The 19,121-nt window shown below is 54.6% G+C and overlaps 1 protein-coding gene across 1 annotated transcript; it reads right to left on the bottom strand.

Moving 5' to 3' along the window:
• Positions 1 to 5,700: 5,700 nt before the first annotated feature.
• On the bottom strand, positions 5,701 to 15,664 carry CDC42EP2 (CDC42 effector protein 2). Its single transcript, XM_075545432.1, has 2 exons — positions 15,545 to 15,664; positions 5,701 to 10,429 (listed from the first exon to the last, which is right to left on the bottom strand). Exon 2 carries the CDS (start codon positions 10,188 to 10,190, stop codon positions 9,579 to 9,581), a length of 612 nt encoding a protein of 203 aa, XP_075401547.1. The 5' UTR covers positions 10,191 to 10,429; positions 15,545 to 15,664; the 3' UTR covers positions 5,701 to 9,578.
• Between the last annotated feature and the right edge of the window lie 3,457 nt (positions 15,665 to 19,121).

The following is a 19,121-nucleotide window of genomic DNA, read 5'->3' on the forward strand; positions in this document are numbered from 1 at the left end:
CTTACTCCCATAAAGAATTACATGGGGAAGGAGGGGGGAAAGGAGCTGATACCAAGAGCTCAAGTAGAAAAGTATTGAAAACGATGATGGCAACCTATGTACAAATGTGCTTGACACAATGGATAGATGGATGGATGGATAAGAGCTGTTTGAGCCCCCCAATAAAATTATTTTTATTTTAATTTACAATCTCAGAAACCCTCAGGGATAGTTGGGCTCTCCCTTACAGAGTTACTATGGGTCTTTATTGACTTGATAGACGTGAGTTTGGTTTCTGTTGTTTCCCACTCTATTCCCTTACAACTGATTGGCTGGTCCCCTCACATCATGGGGGATGATTATAACATTGTGTAATGCTGCCACATCACTGTTACGTTACCTAACTGCCAGTCCACCGAGAACCCTGGCTCAGCCCACTTGTCATATATTTTAGGTGGGGACACAATTCAGCCCATGCCAGACTCTTTTGCAAAATGTTGGTTTCCTATACCTGCAAGTTGGGGCTGGGTTTGGCCTGGTTTAGAGCTTTGAGGACCCAAGGAGTGTCTGCAGGTGGAGTAAAGAGTCAAGCTCCAATACTGAAAGGCTGGAAATGGAAACTCACCTAGGAACATCTCAGAAGTCAGGCCAGGGGATCTGCTTTCAGAAAAATCACAGCCTTAAGAACCCAAGTGGAGCTGTTCTACTCTGCACAGAGGGGACCCCCCGTGAAGGAGAATCAACTCCAAAGCCACCCACAGACGTCAGGACCCCAAGGGGGAAGGCTCCCACCATGGGGCACAATACGGATTTCTCTGAGTTAGTAGCTAAGACTCATTGGGCCGTTTTGTGCACCCCAGGCCACTGGGTGAGAAAGTGAAAAAAGGATGCTGACCTTGGGGAGGAGGCTTACTGCCAAAGGACTGAGAACCCTGGACCAGCCAAGTACACACAAAACCTAACTTTCACACCATCGTTCACTGTTTCAGCTTTTTGAAAGTTGCTGTTGATGAGGGAAGGAGTCTTTGTGGTGCTGTTTTTAACGTCTCACAGCTTCCAAGTATGGTTACCAATTGTAGCCGAGTGATCAGTTCATGTTTTTCAGCCACCGGAGCCCCTGACCTCATAAAGAGAACTGAATCCACCAGGCTGTGTGGTGCAGTCAGTCATAACATGTAACATCCATGAGTGACGCCTGAGAGTGACAACAGCAGCAACTTTGGTGGTGCAGCAGCGTGTGGACTGCATGTTACCATGGTAACACGTACCCCCTTGAAACCAAAAAGGGACAGTTGTTCCCGTGTTTGGTCTTTAACCCAAATAGAAGTTGGAAACCACTATTGTTTGCTTTGTAAAGCCCTTCCTCTCTCTCATGCTTTAGCCGAATGTGCATTTAATAATTGACCCTGCATAGTTTATTTTTACCGATTGATTCACTTTCTAATTAAAACTCCTGTTTTTAAAAAAAAAGAGGCTCCACTGTTGGTTGGGGATAATTGATTCTAATCATCAAAGGGATTTCTACTGTGAGGGCAGAGAGGGACTCAAATGAAGGCCAGCAATGCCCCAGGGGACCTTTTCATTTAAGCTCAACCCACTGAAGACAATGGAAGACAACAAACAAAACTCCTAGTGGAAGTCCAGAAACACCTGTGAGATAGTAAAGGATAATGAGGCCAACATTTCGGAAGCTAAAACCCAAAGAGGTGAGGGTGGCATTCAAAGCAATCTTTGCCCCTGAAGACATTTGCTGAGAGAAAATGACCCTGAAATTCAGCGACTTGACTCCGTGGCAATCTTTGGCGAGAGGGGCAAGGGTCAAACACCCAGAGTGTGTGTAGGGCAGGCAATCAAATCCTGAACCCCCTTCCAGGCATATGTACACTTGACATTGGGACCCTCAAGGACCTGGGACTTGGATGGAGTTAGTTGGAGGGCCCTGTACAGAACCTGGACTGGTCAAGTTGCTGCCAGAAGGTAAAACAGTGAAGCGTGAATTTAGAGATCACTAAGCTGTTTTTATAAATGTAAATTGATCTTGTTTTATGACTTGGGGCGATGATTTATCTTTCCTTAGGATTTGCTTTCGCTTCCTTAGCAGTAAAAATGGAATCAACGATTCCCTTGTGATTTCCAGCCAGAGACCAGGAAGGAATGTTGAAGAGTAACTGGTAAAACTTCCTCTTTTGAGTCTCAGGGGAAAGCAAGAGAAATTGCTCCAGCATGCTGCACCAGCATGAGAGGACAAGCACCATAGCCCTCCAACCTAGTTACAATATTGACCTTTAGTAACCAATTACCAGCCCCCTACCTTCGGCCTAGTTACAATACTTGCAAAGTTCCTTCCCCACACCACGCCCATTTTCAAATACATACAAATCCTCTCCCTTCTCTGTTGGAGGTGGAGACAGAGGAAGCATTTCCGCTGTCTCCTTGTGCTATGGATCTCGCAATAAAACTGTCTTGTCTCCTGGCCAAAAGACACTGCCGGGTATTACGTTGCCGGCAGGCAGAGGCCCCGCTTCATCAGTAGCAAAGGCAGAAGGAACAGGGTCTGGGTTGTAAAGGAGGGGCCACAAGTCATCGGAGCCCCAGAGTCCTTGTAGAAAAAGAAAATCTGTAGCTGCTACATGTGGCTCCTTTCTTGCTCTGTCAAATAGATACACTTTCAATGTTTTGTATCCTCCACTCTTGGCCCTTCCCCTCACTCTTCACACAGAGAGGGCATGTGGTTGGTAGCAACTAACTATACAATCGCTTAGCATTAATCTCACGAGCGCCTTAGGATAAAGCACAAGGAGCCCAGCTCGCAGGAGTGTGTGTTCAGCTGGTTTCAGCCCCCGTTCCGCAGCTCTGCAGGGTGACAGAGGACAGCCTGGGAAACTCCAGCGCTACTCTGCCACACGGGAGAGACTCTGGGTTGACAACGGACTGGGTGGCATCTAACAGCATGTGTGTGCACCTAGCTACTTTCTAAAAGAGGCAATGCGAGAAAGAGGACACACGGACATCGGATAGCCAAAGCAGTCGACCTGAGGGCCATTGGTCATGTGGCTGGCTGTCCAACAGTTTTTCTTCCTCTTTTGGGGACAAGGAGCCTGAATCTCACTAGACAAGGTGAAGGATAATCCCTTCTCCCTGCCTGGGAGGAACCTGGTAGCCTAATCCCATTACTGTCATGTTACTTCTGACCATTGGGACCCTGTGGGCTAGGGTAGACCTGCCCAACACAATTCCCAAGCCCAGAAAGATACTGTCATATCCTTCTCCCACAGAGGGTTTGGGGCTCAGTTCTTTGGTTAGCAGCCAAGCACTTTAAGCACTATGCCATCAGGGGGGCTTTGCATGGAATTACACCCCCTCCCCTCTCCTCAAGTACATGTTGTAAATCCTGACCTCGATGCCTGTGGAAAACTAAAAGAATCTCACCAATTCGACATTTTTGGCATTAGAGAGCTGAATGGACTGGTGTTGGCCATTTTGAATGGGAGAATCATACGGGTACTCTGCCTGGATTGACAGATTCAAGAGGAACGGTGTTGCGTTCACCGTCAAAAGGGACATTTCAAGATCGATTTTGAAACACAACGCTGTGGTAGGATTATATCTGTCTGCCTGCAAGGAAATCCAGTCAGTACAACTATTATTCAGATTTATGCACCAACTGCAAAAGCTAGTAATGAAAAATTTGAAGACTTCCACCAACGTCTTCAGTAACAAATAGATCAAACATGCGATGAAGACGCTTTGATAATTATTAGCGATTGGAATGCAAAAGTAGGAAACAGAGCAAGGAACAGTAATTGGAGAAGACGTTCTTGGTGATAGAAATGAAGCTGGAGGTCACATGATAGGTTTTGCAAGAGCAACAACTTGTTCATAGCAACTACCTTTTTCCAATAAGACAACAGGAGACTACACACGTGGGTCTCAAAGGACGGAACACACCAACATCAAATTGACTACATTTGTAGAAAGAGACGATGGAGAAGCTCAATCTCAGCAGCTAAAACCAGGCCAGAGGCTGACTGTGGAACAGACCATCAATTGCTCCTATGTAAGTAAGTTCACGTTGAAACTGACAAAAATTTAAAACAAGTCCACACGAGCCAATATATGACCTTGCGTGTACCCCATCTAGATTGCCAGGACGTCTCAAGAAGAGATGACACATTGAACATTAATGACAGAAGACCCATGGGCAGTGGGATGACGTCAGGAACATACTAGGAAAAAGGTGAAGGGTCATTCAAAACCAAACAAGAACGAAAGGAAATTCAGAAGAGACCCTGAAGCTTCCTCTTCTTGGTAGAGTAGCTATGACCAATGGGAGAGAGGATGAGGTTAAAGAGCGGGACAGAACATTTCAAAGGGCAACTCAAGAAAACGAAGTAAAACATCTAGAATGAAATGTGCAAAGACCTAGCCTTAGAGCACCAAACAGGAAGAACACCTGCAGGGCTGTCTTAAACCGGAGGAACTAAAGAAAATGTCAAGCCTTGACTTTTGAGGACTGCCTCCACCTGGGCTGATGGAAGAGGGGGAAGTAATCTGCCTCCAATGGACTCTGCCGGAGGGCAAGATTGCTCACAGTCTTCCTTAATGACCAGAAGCAATTCAGTGAAGGCTTAATCCAATTAATCCATGTGGGGGAAATGCTGCAAATGGACTTTGGACCTGTTATCATCCACAGGCTTCTGCAAACCATTCAGAATGTAGGCTCTCACGTCTGTCTCAATTGCAGTCTGGACTGGCTGGGCAACTGGGAGGCCCAGTCAGGCTCCGTGGACCCCACTGGAACAATCAGAAAGAATTCTTAGGAGCTAATTCCAGTACTTTAGCTTAGAATTGGGAAATAAAATGTGAACCAGAAAATTAATGACTCTCTAGGCCAGCGGTTCTCAACCTGCAGGACGAGAACCCTTTGTGGGTCAAACAACCCTTTCACAGGGGTTGCCTAAGACCATTGGAAAACCCTTATATTTGATGGTCTTAGGAACTGAGACACCGCTCCTCAATCCGTCTCTAGGCGGGTCCGCCCACATGCAGATACGCCCACTTATGAGTACCCAGCATAAAGACTGTTATCCATATGACACCATGCTTCAAGACAAAATTTCATTTATTTGTCATTAAAAATAACTATTTCACAATATAGAATGACATTGTTTTTGTGATGAATCCCTATGCTTTCATTATGCTCAATTTGTAACCATGAAAATACATCCTGCCTATCAGATATTTACATGGTGATCCATAACAGTAGCAAAATGACAGTGATGAAGTAGCCACGGAAATAATTGTATGGTTGGGGGGGGGTCACAACAAGAGGAACTGTATGAAAGGGTCCTGGCATGAGGAAGATTGAGAACCACTGCTCGAGGCAAATTACTGGGCGGTGTAGGAAGCAACCAAAGCAAAAGAGTCACCATGCCATAAAGAACTAGCCAACATCCCACCATGTCAGGAGGTAGCATATGAGCAGGCACCAGTGGGGGTAAAGGAAAAAGTGGAAGCTGCACTGAAAGCATTAGCCGGAAAAAAATGAGGCTCCAGGAATTGCTGAATTACCAATTCAAAGGTTTCAACAAGCTGATGAAGCACCGGAACCACTCAGTCATTTATGGCAGGAAAATTGGAAGACAGCTACTTGGCCAACTGACTGGAAGAAATCGTATTTGTGCTCATCCCAAAGAAAGGTGACCCAACTGAACGCTCAAATTATAGACCAATATCTTTAATATCACACAAAAATAAAAATGATGCTGAAAACCACCCAACAGCAGTTGCAGCAGTTTATGAACAGGGAACTGCCAGAGGCGCAGGCCGGACTCAGAAGAGGCCATGGAAGAAGGGAGATCATTGCTGGTGTCAGGTAGACCGTGGCTCAAATCCGAGAATACCAGAAAGGTGTTTGCTTGTGTGTGATCGACTGTGTGGGTCAAAGAAACAAAGTGTTCTGGAACATCCCGAACGCTTCATTGGGCTCTTGTGGAACTTGCACGTGGGTCGAGGCAGTTGTGTGACCAGAACAAAGGCAGACTGTATAGTCTGAATCGGGAAAGGTGTGCATCAGGGTTGTATCCTCTCACCAGACTGAAATCAACCTGCACGGTGAGCAGGTCATCAGAGAAGCTGGAATCTACGAGAAGAACGTGGCATCCGGATCGGAGGAAGGCTTCCTAACAAGCTGCACTATGCAGATGGTACCCCCCTTGCTTGCTGAAAGTGAGGAAGACATGAAGCACTTCCTGATGGAGATCAAGGATTGCAGCCTTCTGTGGGGATGACAACTCCATCTAAGGAAGACCCAAATCCTCACAACTGGACACGTAGGTAGCATGATCAGTGGAGAAAAGATTGAAGTTTCCAGAGTTTCATCTTGCTTGGCTCGACAGCAGTGTCCATGGGAGAAGTAGTCACGCAATCAAAAGGCAGGTGGCACTGGGTGAAGCTGCTGCACGGCACCTCTCAAAAGCATTGAGGAGTAAGGTTGTTACTTTGAGGACTACGGTGCATCGGATTCAATCTATGGTACTTTCAATTGCCCCACAGGCACGTGAAAGTTGGACATTGAATAAAGAAGACCAAGAATTATTGACAAAGTTCAACTATGGTGCAAGTGAAGAGTTCTGAAATTACTATGGACCGCCAGAAGAACAAACACATCTATCTTGGCAGAAGTACAGCCAGAATGGTCCTTAGAGGCGAGGATGGTGATACTTTGTCTCTCGTGCTTCCGCCACGTTGTCAGGAGAGACCAGTTCCTGAGGACATCCTGCTCAGTGAAGCAGAAGGGCAGAGGAGGAAAGCCCTCGATGAGATGGATTGACACGGTGGCTGCAACAAATGGGCTCAGAGGTAAGACCCCTTGTGAACCCTTGTGTGAGGATGTCACAGGTGGGGCAGTGCTTCGTTCGGTTGTACAAAACACTGCTGTGAGTCAGAGCAACAGACTCGCCAATACACTGAACAGCATGCCTGTGATCCTAAGTCCATCTGGGGAATGGGAATGGGCTGTCTTTGTTAATTAGGAAGGATTGGTATAGGGTATAAACAGGATTAAATACCAGCCAGCCAGCAGAGAGCAGAGAGGAGAATTGAAGAACAGCATGAGCATCGCCCAGGAGAAACAGGTCAGAAGAGACATCTCCCTCCCTCCCTGCAGAGCTCATAGGGGAAGCCTGCCTGAGAGCTGACATGCTCGGTCTGGGCTTGCAGCCTCCTAAACTCTGGGGAAGTAGATTTGTTTTGCAAAGCCGTCCTCTTGGGGTATTTCTGTTGGAGCAGCCCTCGATGCCCTGGTGGCGCAGTTGGTTAAGCGCCAGGCTGCCCACGGTGAGAGCGTGCTTTGACCACCAGCTCTCTCGCAGGGGAACGATGAAGCTGTCTGCTCTGGTAAAGACTGACAGCCAGCCGCAGAAGCCCGTGGAGGGTTGCCAGTGAGTCAGGATGGGCTCTAGGGCTGTGGCTTTGGTTTGAGGCTCAGATAATAATGAAGAGGGCTCCCACGGAGCTCCGAGTGGTTTCCTAGGACCCATTGGATGGTTCCTGATGTCTGACCCCAGGGGCTCTGGAGAGGTCCCAGGGGAGGAGGGTCCCCAGAAGGTCCTGCTTCCCTGGGTCTTTGGGCACTGCTTTCAGGCCGGGGACCACTGTAAGGAACTGGCCTTCTCCTTGGCTTTCCCTCCCAAGGCAGAAGGCAGCAGCACCCAGGCTCAGAGGAGATGCCGTAGGCAACGTGTTGGCCCTGCAGCTCCTGCCCCTCCCCCTCCCCCTTCACTACTTTACCGGACTCTGAAGCTGAGTCCTTTCGGGGTGGGGGTGGCAGTCTAGACGGTGAGACCCCCACGGACCTGGGCTGAACTCCCACTTCAAATGCTCCCGTGATGTTCCGAGTCTCTAAGCGATGGCAGACGGCTGACTTGGTAACAGACACATGCACGGGCCAGGCCGGACATTGCATGGGGGACGTTTGCTTACGTGGGAAACCCCTCTGCAGGGCTAGAGGCAAGAAAGGCTTGTCATGGGTGGGTCGAGGGCTGGGCTTTGAAGGATGGAAAGGAGCAGGCTGAGTGGGGAACAAGGGGGCCAGGGAGGTCTCAGGGGTTCCAGACACCAAGTCCAGTGGGCTTTCCTTTCTCTTCCATTCCTGAGGTCAGCACGCTCGGGCCATCTCATGTCCATTGTGGCTTCTTCCCCGAAGCTTGGTCCCTTCTCCGCTTCCCAGTCTGAAACCTGAATCTGACCAGATGTCTCACCTGCTTCGAATTCTCCCACAGCTCCCCATCGCCTCCACCTTCCGAGTTTTGGGCCAAACCACCCTAAACCCACTCGAACTTCAGAGCCCTGCCTTTCTTGAGTCCCAAGCCACACAACCTCAGCCAGTTTTGAAAAGTGATCCCTAGTTTTCTTAGCCACCGGTCCGATGAAGAACATGAGCTCCATTTCACAGGTGGGTAAACTAACTCTTGCTCAGAGGCTGAGGGCCCCCATCCACCCCCAGGGCGGCTTGCATACGATAGCTCTCTGACATTGGTTCCCATGCTCTTGGCCACTGCGTCTGTCTGTCTGTCTGCGCCAGCATGAAGCTGGCACCCCGAAGGCTTGGCTCAGTCACACCCGCTCTCCCTCACCGCCCGGGCACGACCTCATCGATCCGCAGGCAGGCCTGGCCACATCTTTCTCACCGAGGCTGGAACTCCTAATGGCAGATGGGCCGTCCTCCTCCCACACTGGAAGAGCAGAGATCAAGACTTGTGTCTCAGCACCTGGGGCCCCACCTGATACCTTTTGGACGCTTAGTAAACAGCTGTGGCTCCAGCCGATGGGCATCTCCGCCAGGCCTGCCCCATGGGGGATTCCGCTGGGGCATCTCCCTGGCAGCCCCGGGAGAGGGCCGGTGCTTACTTTTACAAGTGGGTCTTCTCTCACAGAAAGCACCCCCCATCACCACCCAAGCAGCACCAGCCCCTGGCCTTCCCACCACTTTCAATCACCCAACCAGTGTGGGAGCAGCCAGTCTCACTGTGGGTGGGAAGCAGGTCAAGCTAGTAAGGGCAGGGCTGCGCCCCCTCCCTGGCCTGCCTCCTCTTCTGCAGAGGCTTCTGGGACTGGGTCTCACCAGGGTGAGCTTCCAGAGTCCCGCCTTGGCCCTGTGTCCGATGGAAACCCAAGACACATGGGACAAGGGACCAAGGTGCCTAGCCACCAACAGCTGCCTGTTTTATTGCAACCAGATCCCCTCCAGTCTGTCACATGGGGGCAGGGCCAGGGAGGGGACAAAGCAGGGCACCTTGTTTCTGTGTGACACTCCCAGCCTCAGGAGTCCATGTCATCTGAGCCAGGTGGGCTGAGGGAGGGAGGAGCCGATGGGTTTGCGGGGGCTCAGGGCTCTGGGCTGTTGCCCCGATCCGTCCTTAGTGGGCTGTTAGGGGGAGCCCTGCAGCAGTCTGCCCACGGGGTGAGGCCCTGGGAGGGAAACAGAGGCTCAAGGTGAGAAGCCACGCAGGTAACCAAGTATACAGTGGGCCCTGGGGCCTGCCTCTGAGGCCAGGCTTCGCCCACACACATGGCCCAGCCTTCGGCCAGCCTGGCCGCTACGAGGGAACTTGGTCCATGACCTGGAGCACGTCGTCCAGGATGGAGGGCCCCAGGTCCACGTGCAGCGAGAGCAAGGAGCTGGCCTGGGACAGGAAGGGCTCCGAGGCCTCAGATGTTGGGGTCAGCCCATTGTGGGCGTGGCTAGCTTCAGGAGTCCTCCAGAGGTCCACGCCCTCAGCCTCAGGTGGGGAGGGCTGGGGCGTCTCCAGGTGCAGCCGAGGGGGTTTGGGTGGGGCCTGGGCCAGCGGCAGGGTGAGGGCCTGGGGCCCAGCGATGACCGGGAGAGAGATGGCGTTCTTGAGCAGTGGGGACGACCCGTCTGGGAGTCCCTGCCCGCACACCGTGGCTGTGCGCATGAAGGGGAAGGGCAGCTCCAGGGGGCTATCTTCGGGACCCTCGCCCTCTGTGCCGGGAAGGAGGTGGAACTTGCCCTGCAGGAAGGAGATGTCCCCAAACATGTCGCCACCACCGCCGCTGCCGATGTGGATGGTGTGGCGGAAGTCCCCCAGTGGCGGGCTGATCATGTCCGAGGACAGGAGGTCCCGCAGCTTCTCCTTCTTGCCCTTGCGGCCGCTGCGCTTCAGGTAGATGGGTACCTTGGTGGACATGGCCCCCTCGGCCCGGCTCTGAGCTATCACCGGCACGGTGGCTCCAGTGGCGATTTCAGGCACCACAACTTGGTGGGAGGCGGCTGGCAAGAGTTAATCCAAGGAATGAGACAAGGGCAGAGGGTTGAGAGGACCAAAGCCACTTTCCCCCACTGTCCCCCAGAAGCTGGGAATCTTGTGCTCTTTGATATGTCCACTCAGCTGTCCCCTTGGTCCCGGACGGAGGCCCTGCTGGTGCTCTGAAACACAAAAGTCAAAGTCAGGACAGCTGGGCAAAGGTCAGAAGCCAGGCGTCCTGTCCTGGGAGTCCGTGTGAGACCACCCTCCCGCAGGAAGCCCTGCTGGAGAAGGCACCCCCCTCCCTTGGCAAGTGGGGAAACTGAGGCTCGGGCACCTGAGTTGCTGCAAGCTGGAGTCCTACACAAAGTCCTGGCTCAGGTTTCCTGCCTGGCCTCAGGCCCTAGCCTGACCTCCACTGCACCCCAACTGTGTTTCAGACTTGAAGGGGCCTCATCTTCTTGTCTCCAGCCCCTCCTGGCCCGGGGGGTGGCCGGGGTGGGTGGGAGGGGGACGACTCTCCATTTTCCCCACCCAGGGCTACGACATGCACAGCAGGGGGTCCACTTTTCTATTCTCTTCCCCTGGAATATAAGTTCTTGAGCGAGGGGCTGAGTCTAATGTTCCTCTCCCTCCCCCTACCTCCGAGGGCCCATAGGTGCCCACACTGATTTGGCCTCCCGCCCCTTTTTCAGAGAAAAAAGCCCCCAAAACTCAGAGTCCTCTCCCCCCACCCCTGCGATGACAAATGTTGTCATGTAGCCCATAATCCAGGAGCTGGAGTCAAGTCGGTCCTGGTTCTGCAGACCTGGAGCTGGAATGAGCCATAGATGCTCCACCGCCACTGGACCTACAAGACTTTCCACCCACTGCCTGTGATCTTCCTGCATTCGGCGTCATTGCATGTTTAGTGAGTCTGAAGAGGTCTTTATAGATTGGTATTGGACATATGGGGTAGAATCAGACTTATGGACTTGATCTGGACTGGGCTGGGATGTTTTCTCAATATTCAACTGCTCTTGAACAGAAAGCTCTGTCTCATACACAGATGAGTCTCCCTGGACTTGTTTCTCTAGTCAACCCAGACTAACACGGTTGTCCTCAATCAAAATGATCTTTGATTCCATTATGGTAAAATGATACGCACATGCAGGACCTGTGTATAATACTGTGTGTGTTTGTGCATGTGTGTGAGCGTACCCGCATGTATATAAAATGAAAGGCCAGTCACCCAAATGTTGGATGATTTGCTTAGGTCGTTCATTGGGACGGACATCAATGCAATACAACCTTTGCTGTTTCAGCAGTCTCCACGCGCACCCCCAGGTGAGCAGCAGAGGACACATGGATTCCACAGTTCCTATGGCACCGCTCAGTGGCACCGCTCAGTGGCACCTTTCAGTGGCACCGACGAGGCCTTTGAGCTGTACAGCAATTCTCACCCTGCTTCTAGGAGTTGTTCCTTCCCCGTGAACATGAACTCCCCTCGAAGGAGAGCCCCATCTAACCTTCCAGTTGTTGATGTCAATTTAACTCCACATAAACCACAAGTTCACAGTCATCCGGTTGATTCTGACTTATAGTGACCCTATAGGGTGGGGTTGAACTGCCCCAGTGGGCTTCCGAGCCTATAACTCTTTATGGGAGTAAAAAGCAGTGTCTGTCTCCCGAGGAGCAGTTGGTGATTTTGAACTGCTGACCTAGTGGTTAGCAGCCCGATGCGTAACCACTGGACCACTACATCTTAAAGGAGCACAACGCTCAAGGCAGACCTTCTCTACTTGCAAAGCTAAACTCTTGTTTACTTTAAGAAGACTTGTGGGTTGTTTCTGAATTACAGTTTAATACACAAAGGTGACTTCAGGACCAGAGTGTCAGGGGTTCTTCCAGCCTCTGTGGTTCCAGGAAGTCGAGATCCCTTGAGAATTTGAACTTTGGTTCAGCATTTGCCCCGTTGTGGTCAGGATTCTTCTCCAGAATCTTGGCTCAAAATGCAGACCAGTCACTTTGAGATCTAAAAGAGCACACTGGGTGCAGACACAAGCTAGCACAAATGGGGGAGGACAGAGGCCACGGGAAGACTGCCAAGAAACGGAGGACTGGAAGCTGAAAGGAAAAAAAAAAATCTTCCTTCAAAGCCAACAAACACTCCCAGTGGAGCTGGCACCCTGAAGTCAGACTTTGGGCTCTTAAGTTGTAAAAGGAGCCCTGGTGGTTTAGGGGGTTGTTCACTGTGCATGGCTAGAGGTTCGAGAGAAAGATGAGACTCTACTTACATAAAGCTTTAAAGTCTCGGGGGTTGGCTCTGTCCTATCGGGTCGCTCGGAGTCGGAACAGACTCAATGGCAGTGAGTTTGGGTTTTAAATTTCGAAACAACAACGAAAGACCAGTCCCTGGAACAGGTATGGTGCTTGGTAACGCAGAGGGGCAGTGAAAAAGGAGCAGTGATTAGATAGATTAGTTAGACTCCGTAGGCACTGGGTCAAGGGGCTCAAACATAACCCTCTTGTTGATGTTGCCGACCGGCAGGTGTTTTCTCCTCTGTTGCACATGGGGTCGCTAGGAGTCAGAGCTCTGTCTTTGAGTCCCCTGCTCTGGCATCCATTCCAGCAGAGCTAGGACACTAAGACAAAGCAAATCACATGAGCCCTTCTCCTAGTTCCGGGGTGGGGGGTGCACAGCCAATCTGAGGGGCTCCCACCTGTGAGCCCAGGTGGTAAAACGACAGTCTACTGCCATCGAGTCGACTCTGAGGCCTAGTGGCCACAGTGACTTTATAAGACAGAGTGGACCTGCTCCGCGGGGAATCTGAGACTGTGACTCTTTACAGGACTAGATCGCCTCATCTTTCTCCCAAGGAGTAGCTGCTGGGTTTGACCTTGCAGTTAGCAGCCCAACGCTGTAGAATCACCAAGGAAAAAAGAAAATCGCCGTGTGCAAGGTCGTCAAATAGGAGTCCTGGTGATGCAGTGGTCAGGCATCAGGCTGTGAACGCCCAAGTCAGCAGTTCAAACCCACGAGGACCTTGAGAGTCTCGGAAGCCAGCAGGGGGAGTTCCACTCTCTTCTATAGGGTCACTGAGAGTCGAAATCGACTCCGCGGCCAGATGCAATCCAGGTAAGTCCCCTCTCTCCCACTACCGGCCCTTCCCGGCCAGCCAGGAGCACTAGAGCAGGTGGGCAACCAGCCCGGGAAAGACTGTGCAGTGGCCTGGCAGGGGGGTTCTGCCAGCTCCCTCGGCCCGGTTCTTCACCCTGGGGAGGGTGGGAATTCATCCACAAGGGAAGCAGGAAGAAGGACACAGGAGGAGTCTCTGGCCTCCCAGGCCCTGTCTCAGGAAACCCCACCCAGGACCGGACACCCTGGGGTCAATCATACTGAGCCGCAGAGGCTGGACATCTTGTCCCTCTCGGAGCACCTGCCATTGAGCAGGAAACAAAGGAATGGCTCTTTAGTGGCCAACATCCGGCTAGGCCAGGAGGCGCTGGGACATGCAGGAGGGGGTGGACTCCCACCACCCGTTCATCTAGGGGCTCTAGAGTCTGCCCCCTCTCCAGGCTAGAGGTCCTGGGGTGGCTTCTCGAGCCTTTTCACCCCCATTTTGTGGGGGTGGAGGGGCTGATGGGTTATGTTTGCCTGGAGCCAGGTTCACGCCCACCCATTGCACAGGGGCGCCAAGATGGACTGTTTCCACAACAAACCGGGTGTCTCTGACAGCTGCCTCATCCCAAGCCAGAAGTACCCGCCCAATTCCAGATGTGGGGAGCACAGAGGTTGGGGGGAGGGTGGGGCCCGCAGTGGCCACCCAGGGGAGAACTGGGGAGCATGGCCATCAAGGGCATCAAGGCCCAAGTATGCACACTTGGCAGCCAGCAGACCAGGTCCAGCGAAGCCTTTGCACCGGCTGATTCCCTCTCTCCCGCTGGGCAACAGCTCAATGGGTGTAAGGCCTGCCTTCAGAGGCGCGCATGGACAGAGAGCTTAAGTAACTGTCAAGGTCACCCAACTGGAAGGGACCCAGGCCCATTAATCTAACCCGGGTCACCGGCTAGTCCCCCAGGCTGCCTCCTGCTCCGTCTTAGCCTTTGCCCTCCTCTTCAATCCTGTGAGTGCCTGGTATAAGCAAACACTGCCACCTGGACAAGGGAGGTGGGGGTGGCTGTGTGCAGGTGGGAGGAGTGGTTAGGAAACATCCCAGCCCTGGGGGCTTGGCCTGGGCCTCCTTCATAGCCGCTGCTGCCACGGGGAAGACACGGTCACCCCTTTGCTATTGGGGTGTTCAAGGACCTGCCCCTGGGTTTCAATCAGACAGATACTGAATGCGCATCAGTCCCAGGTCTTGATCTCTGACCTTGTCCTCTGTGGGCCTCACCTTCCCCATCTATAACATGGGACTGACAGTAGAACACCCTGAGTACAGCCCTGGTCATGGGACCATACAGCAAATTTCCTCAAGCAGGTTGGCGCCCCGGGGATAGTCCCGGGAACCAGAATGAAAGTGAACGGCCGGCCCTCCTCCCTCGGAGTCCCCCTCGCCACCGCGGGCTCCCCAGGGGACAGTGGGCCGAGCGGCGCTCCGATCCGTGGCCGCTAGGTGGGGCGCGCGCTCGCGCCGGAGTCCGAGAGCGCACCCGGGTCCCCGCCAGCCTCCGCTCTAGCCCGGCGCCCCAGGGGCTGCGCGTTCGAGTCCCGCATGCCAATGGTCTGCCGGCTCCTTTATTTTTGGGGGGGATTCTTGTTTCCCACGCAGCCAATCGGAGAGAAAGGGGCGGCCGAGACCCTGCTTGGTCTCTAGCTGGGGAGGAGCCTCCCGTGCTTTCCGGCCTGGGCGATGTCCGAGTGTCCGCTCGGCGCAGGGCCAGCGCTCGGGCGTCCGGCCCCCGCCCCTCCCTCGGGCCTGGCTGTGCAGCCTGGGCTTGGGTTCCGGCGCCGATTCCCCCTCTCCTTTCCCGGGCGCGTCCAGCCCTGCGCGTTTCAGGGCGCTCGGTGGCCGCGGCCAAAGACATCTCCGCCGTTGGCTAGAATTACAGCCCCATCCCGGGCGGGCGGCGGGGCGGCGACGGGCGCTGCGCGCGCGGAGTGGGGGCGGGATTCGGGGCGCGGGGCGGAGGGCTCAGGGTGGGGCAGGGGACAGGCCGGGGCACGCGGGCTGGGGGCGCGGGCGGAAACCCCCGAGGAGCCCGCGGGGGACCTGCGAGAAGGTGAGATCGGAGGGGCGGCGAACTGGGGCGCGGGCGGCGGGGTGGGGTTCCCAGCGGATCCGCCAAGGGGGGTGCACTACCCAAGCCGGACTCACCGTGCGGCGTGCAGGCGACGGGCGGCAGGCGTCCCGAGCTCGGGGATCCGTCCGCGGCGCAGCAGGACAGCCCCGGGCTGGGAACTCACGGAGTGGACCGCGGCCCTGGAGGCCCCGCCCTCGGAACGCCGAGCCAATGGCGAGCCGCCCGTCCAGGCCCCGCCCCGGGCCCCGCCCCGGGCTCGGCTCTGCAGAGGCTCGGGCTCCGCAGCCGCGGGGCTCCAAGGACCCGGCCTGGCAGGGGGCCTGGCGGCGTCCGGCCGCGGGCTGGGCTCGGGCCGTGTCACCGGGAGCCCACATCCAGGTCCTAGGAGGACTCGGGGAGCGGCGGCCGGAGTTCGCTGAGTGACCTTGGACACGTGCCGCTCCTTGACGGGCTCCATGAGTGGCGGCCGCGGAGGCCACGTCTGGGAATGGCCGACTTTAACGAGCTTCCCACCCCATAAGAAACGGGTGATTCGGACGAGCCTGGCACCCTGTGCGTCAGCATGGAAGGTGTGCTGGCAGCGAGCCTGGAGCAGGGCACCGTGGGGCCCAGACTTGTAATGGTCCTTCCATCCACCAACTCATCCATCCATCCATCCATCCATCCATCCACCCATCCAGCCAGCACCAAAACTCAGTGCCATCGGGCAGATGCGAACTCCCAGTGACCCTAGAGGACAGAGTAAAACTGCCCCTGTGAGTTTCCAAGACTGTAAGTCTTCATGGAAGTAGAAAGCCCCTTCTTTCTTCTGCGGAGTGGAGTGGCTAGTGGTTTCACACTGCCGACCAGCGTCACCAGCAGCATTTATTGACAGCAGCTCTGGCAAGCCAGCCCTAGGCCCTGCTGCTGGAGAGACAGGGAATTAAATGCGGCCTGTGGGGCCTGGTCTTGATTTAACAGAGCTTTATTGAGCATCTTCCAGAAGCCAGCAGTGATCCTGGTCCCTGAAGATTACGCCCTTCTGGAAGGGAGAGAGGACCCCCAAGTCTACCTGGGATACACGGTGGGGAGGAGGGAGCCAAAGGAAGGGCTTGGTGGGAATTTTCTTTCCAGAGGGTGAGCGCTGGAACATGACAGTGTGACCAGGGGCTAAAAGCTCCCGGACCATCCATGTGGGAAGGCCTTTGGGGAGGAAAGCCGGATGACAGCTGAACAGGAAGGATCCTGGGGGTGGGGCCAATCAAGCCCCAAGCCACACGGGAAGCTAGAGTGTGGTAGGCAGAACAATAGCCCCAAGGAAGTGCTCATCCTCATCCTCATCCTCACCCTGGCAGCACATGTGGAGACATGGCCGGCTCCTGAGCCGACTGCACACTTGCTGGCATGTTGGAGCCGTGGCTGCTGCCTCTGGGTGTCTGTCCATCTTGACGAGGGCCTTCTTCTCTGTTGATGGTCCCCTTCTGGGCCAAGCACACGACGTCCTTCAACAGGGTCCGGTCTCTCCTGAGAGCATATACAAGTCTCGCCATCCAGGGAACTTGTTGGCTGTGCGTCTCCCAGACAGATTGGCTTGTCCTTCTGCCAATCTTGAACCCCAATAGTCTTTGCCGCCAGGGCTGTCTGTCGTTCAAAGCACCCAAAGTCACAAAGCTGGACACCAGGGCTCTTCGGAAAGGCTCTGTGACGGCTTTGGAGACTACACGGGGAGGGCGGGCTAGAGAGCAGCCCGGGCCCACCAGCCCGGTGCCCTGTCTCTGGAGATCGGTTCAAGCTAGCCACCAGCCACCGGGTTAGGAGAGCAAGCCAGGGTCCTGACCCCACCCAGTATGTGACAAGATTCTGTCCCTGAACAGGCCCACAGCTTAGGAGGAATTGTGGGGTGGAGGGAGAGGGGAAATCTGTGTTTCCCAAGAGGCCACTATAGTATTCAACCCTCAGGCAGTGTGACTTCTCTGTCACAGGTTCTGTGGCTTGGCTGGGGACACTTGGAAGGTCAGGGCCAGAATCCTGGCAGGATGGGGGTCTTTCCTTATACCCCTAGCATTACTGTGGGGTCCTGCAATTCACAAAACTCACCACCCTGGAGTGGGTTCCAACTTGGGGTGCCCCACCTTGGGGGAGAAGGTCCCCCCTGTGGGTGTCCGATATTGTAACTCTTTATTGGCAGGCAAGACTCATCCTTCCTTGCAGCGGTGGTTGATGGTTCCATAAACACTACCCCCCTCCCGCCCCCCAGGACGCCCGCCCTGCAACTCATGAGCATGTCTAAAATGGGATTTCATTTGCTGAAAGGGGCCCTTGGGAACCCCCTCTGGCCCTTTGTGAAGCCAGGGCCAGGGGGGCGGCTGGAAGCCTGAGCCACCAGGACCACCAGGTCCCTCGGCATTTGGGGTGATGCCCACTTCCTCCACCCAGTCTGACCAAGAGCCCTTCAGGTCAAATGTGTCCCCTGGCTCCTGCCCAGCCTCCACCTCCACCTCCCCTGTGCAGAGCCTGAGGCCTCAGCCAGGGCCTGGGCAGCCTGGTGCTGCAGGGCTCGGCCCTGTGGAGGAGCGGGCTAAATCTTGGTCAGCTAATCAGAAAGTCCACAGTTAGACCCACCCACCCTCCAAGAGATAGCTTCCGTATGAAGATTGACAACCTTGGAAACTCTGGGGGTTCTACTCTGTCCCAGGGGGTCATGAGGTTGCTCCTGTGAGTTAGAATCTCCTGGAGGCCAGGGGGGAGGGAAAGGAAGGGGCCGCAACTCTGGAGAAATGCCTGGGGAATATGGGGTATGTGGCTTCCTCCTCTTTAGTCTGGGCCTTCTCCCAGTCCTGAGGTGGCTCAGTCACGTCACCCCTCCCCCCCACATGGCTGTCCCCACCCTTACCCCCCCTGCCTATAATCGCCTCCTCAGGACCGACTCAGCCCTTCCTTCCCCTCCCAGCCCCTTCTTCCTGGAAATTGCCTAGTCAGCGGCCCAGGGGGATAGTTGGAAGTCCCTTCCCCCAAGGCTGATGGGGGAGGATGTAGGGGCCAGTCATCAGTCCGGAAAGACTTCTCCAAAAGGTCCCCACTTACAGCCAGCTCTCCAGGGTTCCCGTTACCCTGGGGACCCAGAGCAGAGGGGGAAGATGGGCTGGGAGTCTGGGAGCAGGAACAAGAGCAGGGCGGTGAGAAACGTCAGGGGCGTCTAGGGATGCAGAGGGGCACCCGAGCTCCCTCTCTAGGCCACAGGGTGGGGGGAAGCTAGAAAAGACGCGCACCTTCTGCAACAGGAACCTCCAGGAACCCAGCCTGGGCCCTGCCTGCAGCGTGGCCTGAGCCCCCCCAGGCATGGAGTTGTCCTTAACTGTTTCTTGTTTCCTTCATCCCCTGGGTTCCTGCCAAATTTGGACCTGCTCTTATCACCCACGGGGCTGGGATTCCAGAGAGGTTACTCTCGGAGTTGCCCCAGTCCCTGCCGGGGACTCCTTGGGAGTCGGAGCAGCAGGGCCCTGCTGAGGGGACTTTCCTTTGGGTCTGGCTTTTGGCTCTGGGCCCAGAGCTGTGGGAGTTTCCAGAGCGGTGACAGGGCTGTCCTAGCAAGGAGTGGCCTGGGCACTTCCTCCCAGAGGCTCCTGGGTGTGTCCAAGCCCCTCAGCGGTCATGTTGGCCATGGGAACAAGT

This window comes from Tenrec ecaudatus, chromosome 4, assembly GCF_050624435.1.
Source record: "Tenrec ecaudatus isolate mTenEca1 chromosome 4, mTenEca1.hap1, whole genome shotgun sequence".
In the NCBI taxonomy this organism is placed as follows: Eukaryota; Metazoa; Chordata; class Mammalia; order Afrosoricida; family Tenrecidae; genus Tenrec; species Tenrec ecaudatus.

What these genes read in the sequence shown, in the direction of transcription:
- CDC42EP2 (XM_075545432.1), bottom strand. Translation starts at nt 10,190, where the DNA reads ATGTCCACCAAGGTACCCATCTACCTGAAGCGCAGCGGCCGCAAGGGC.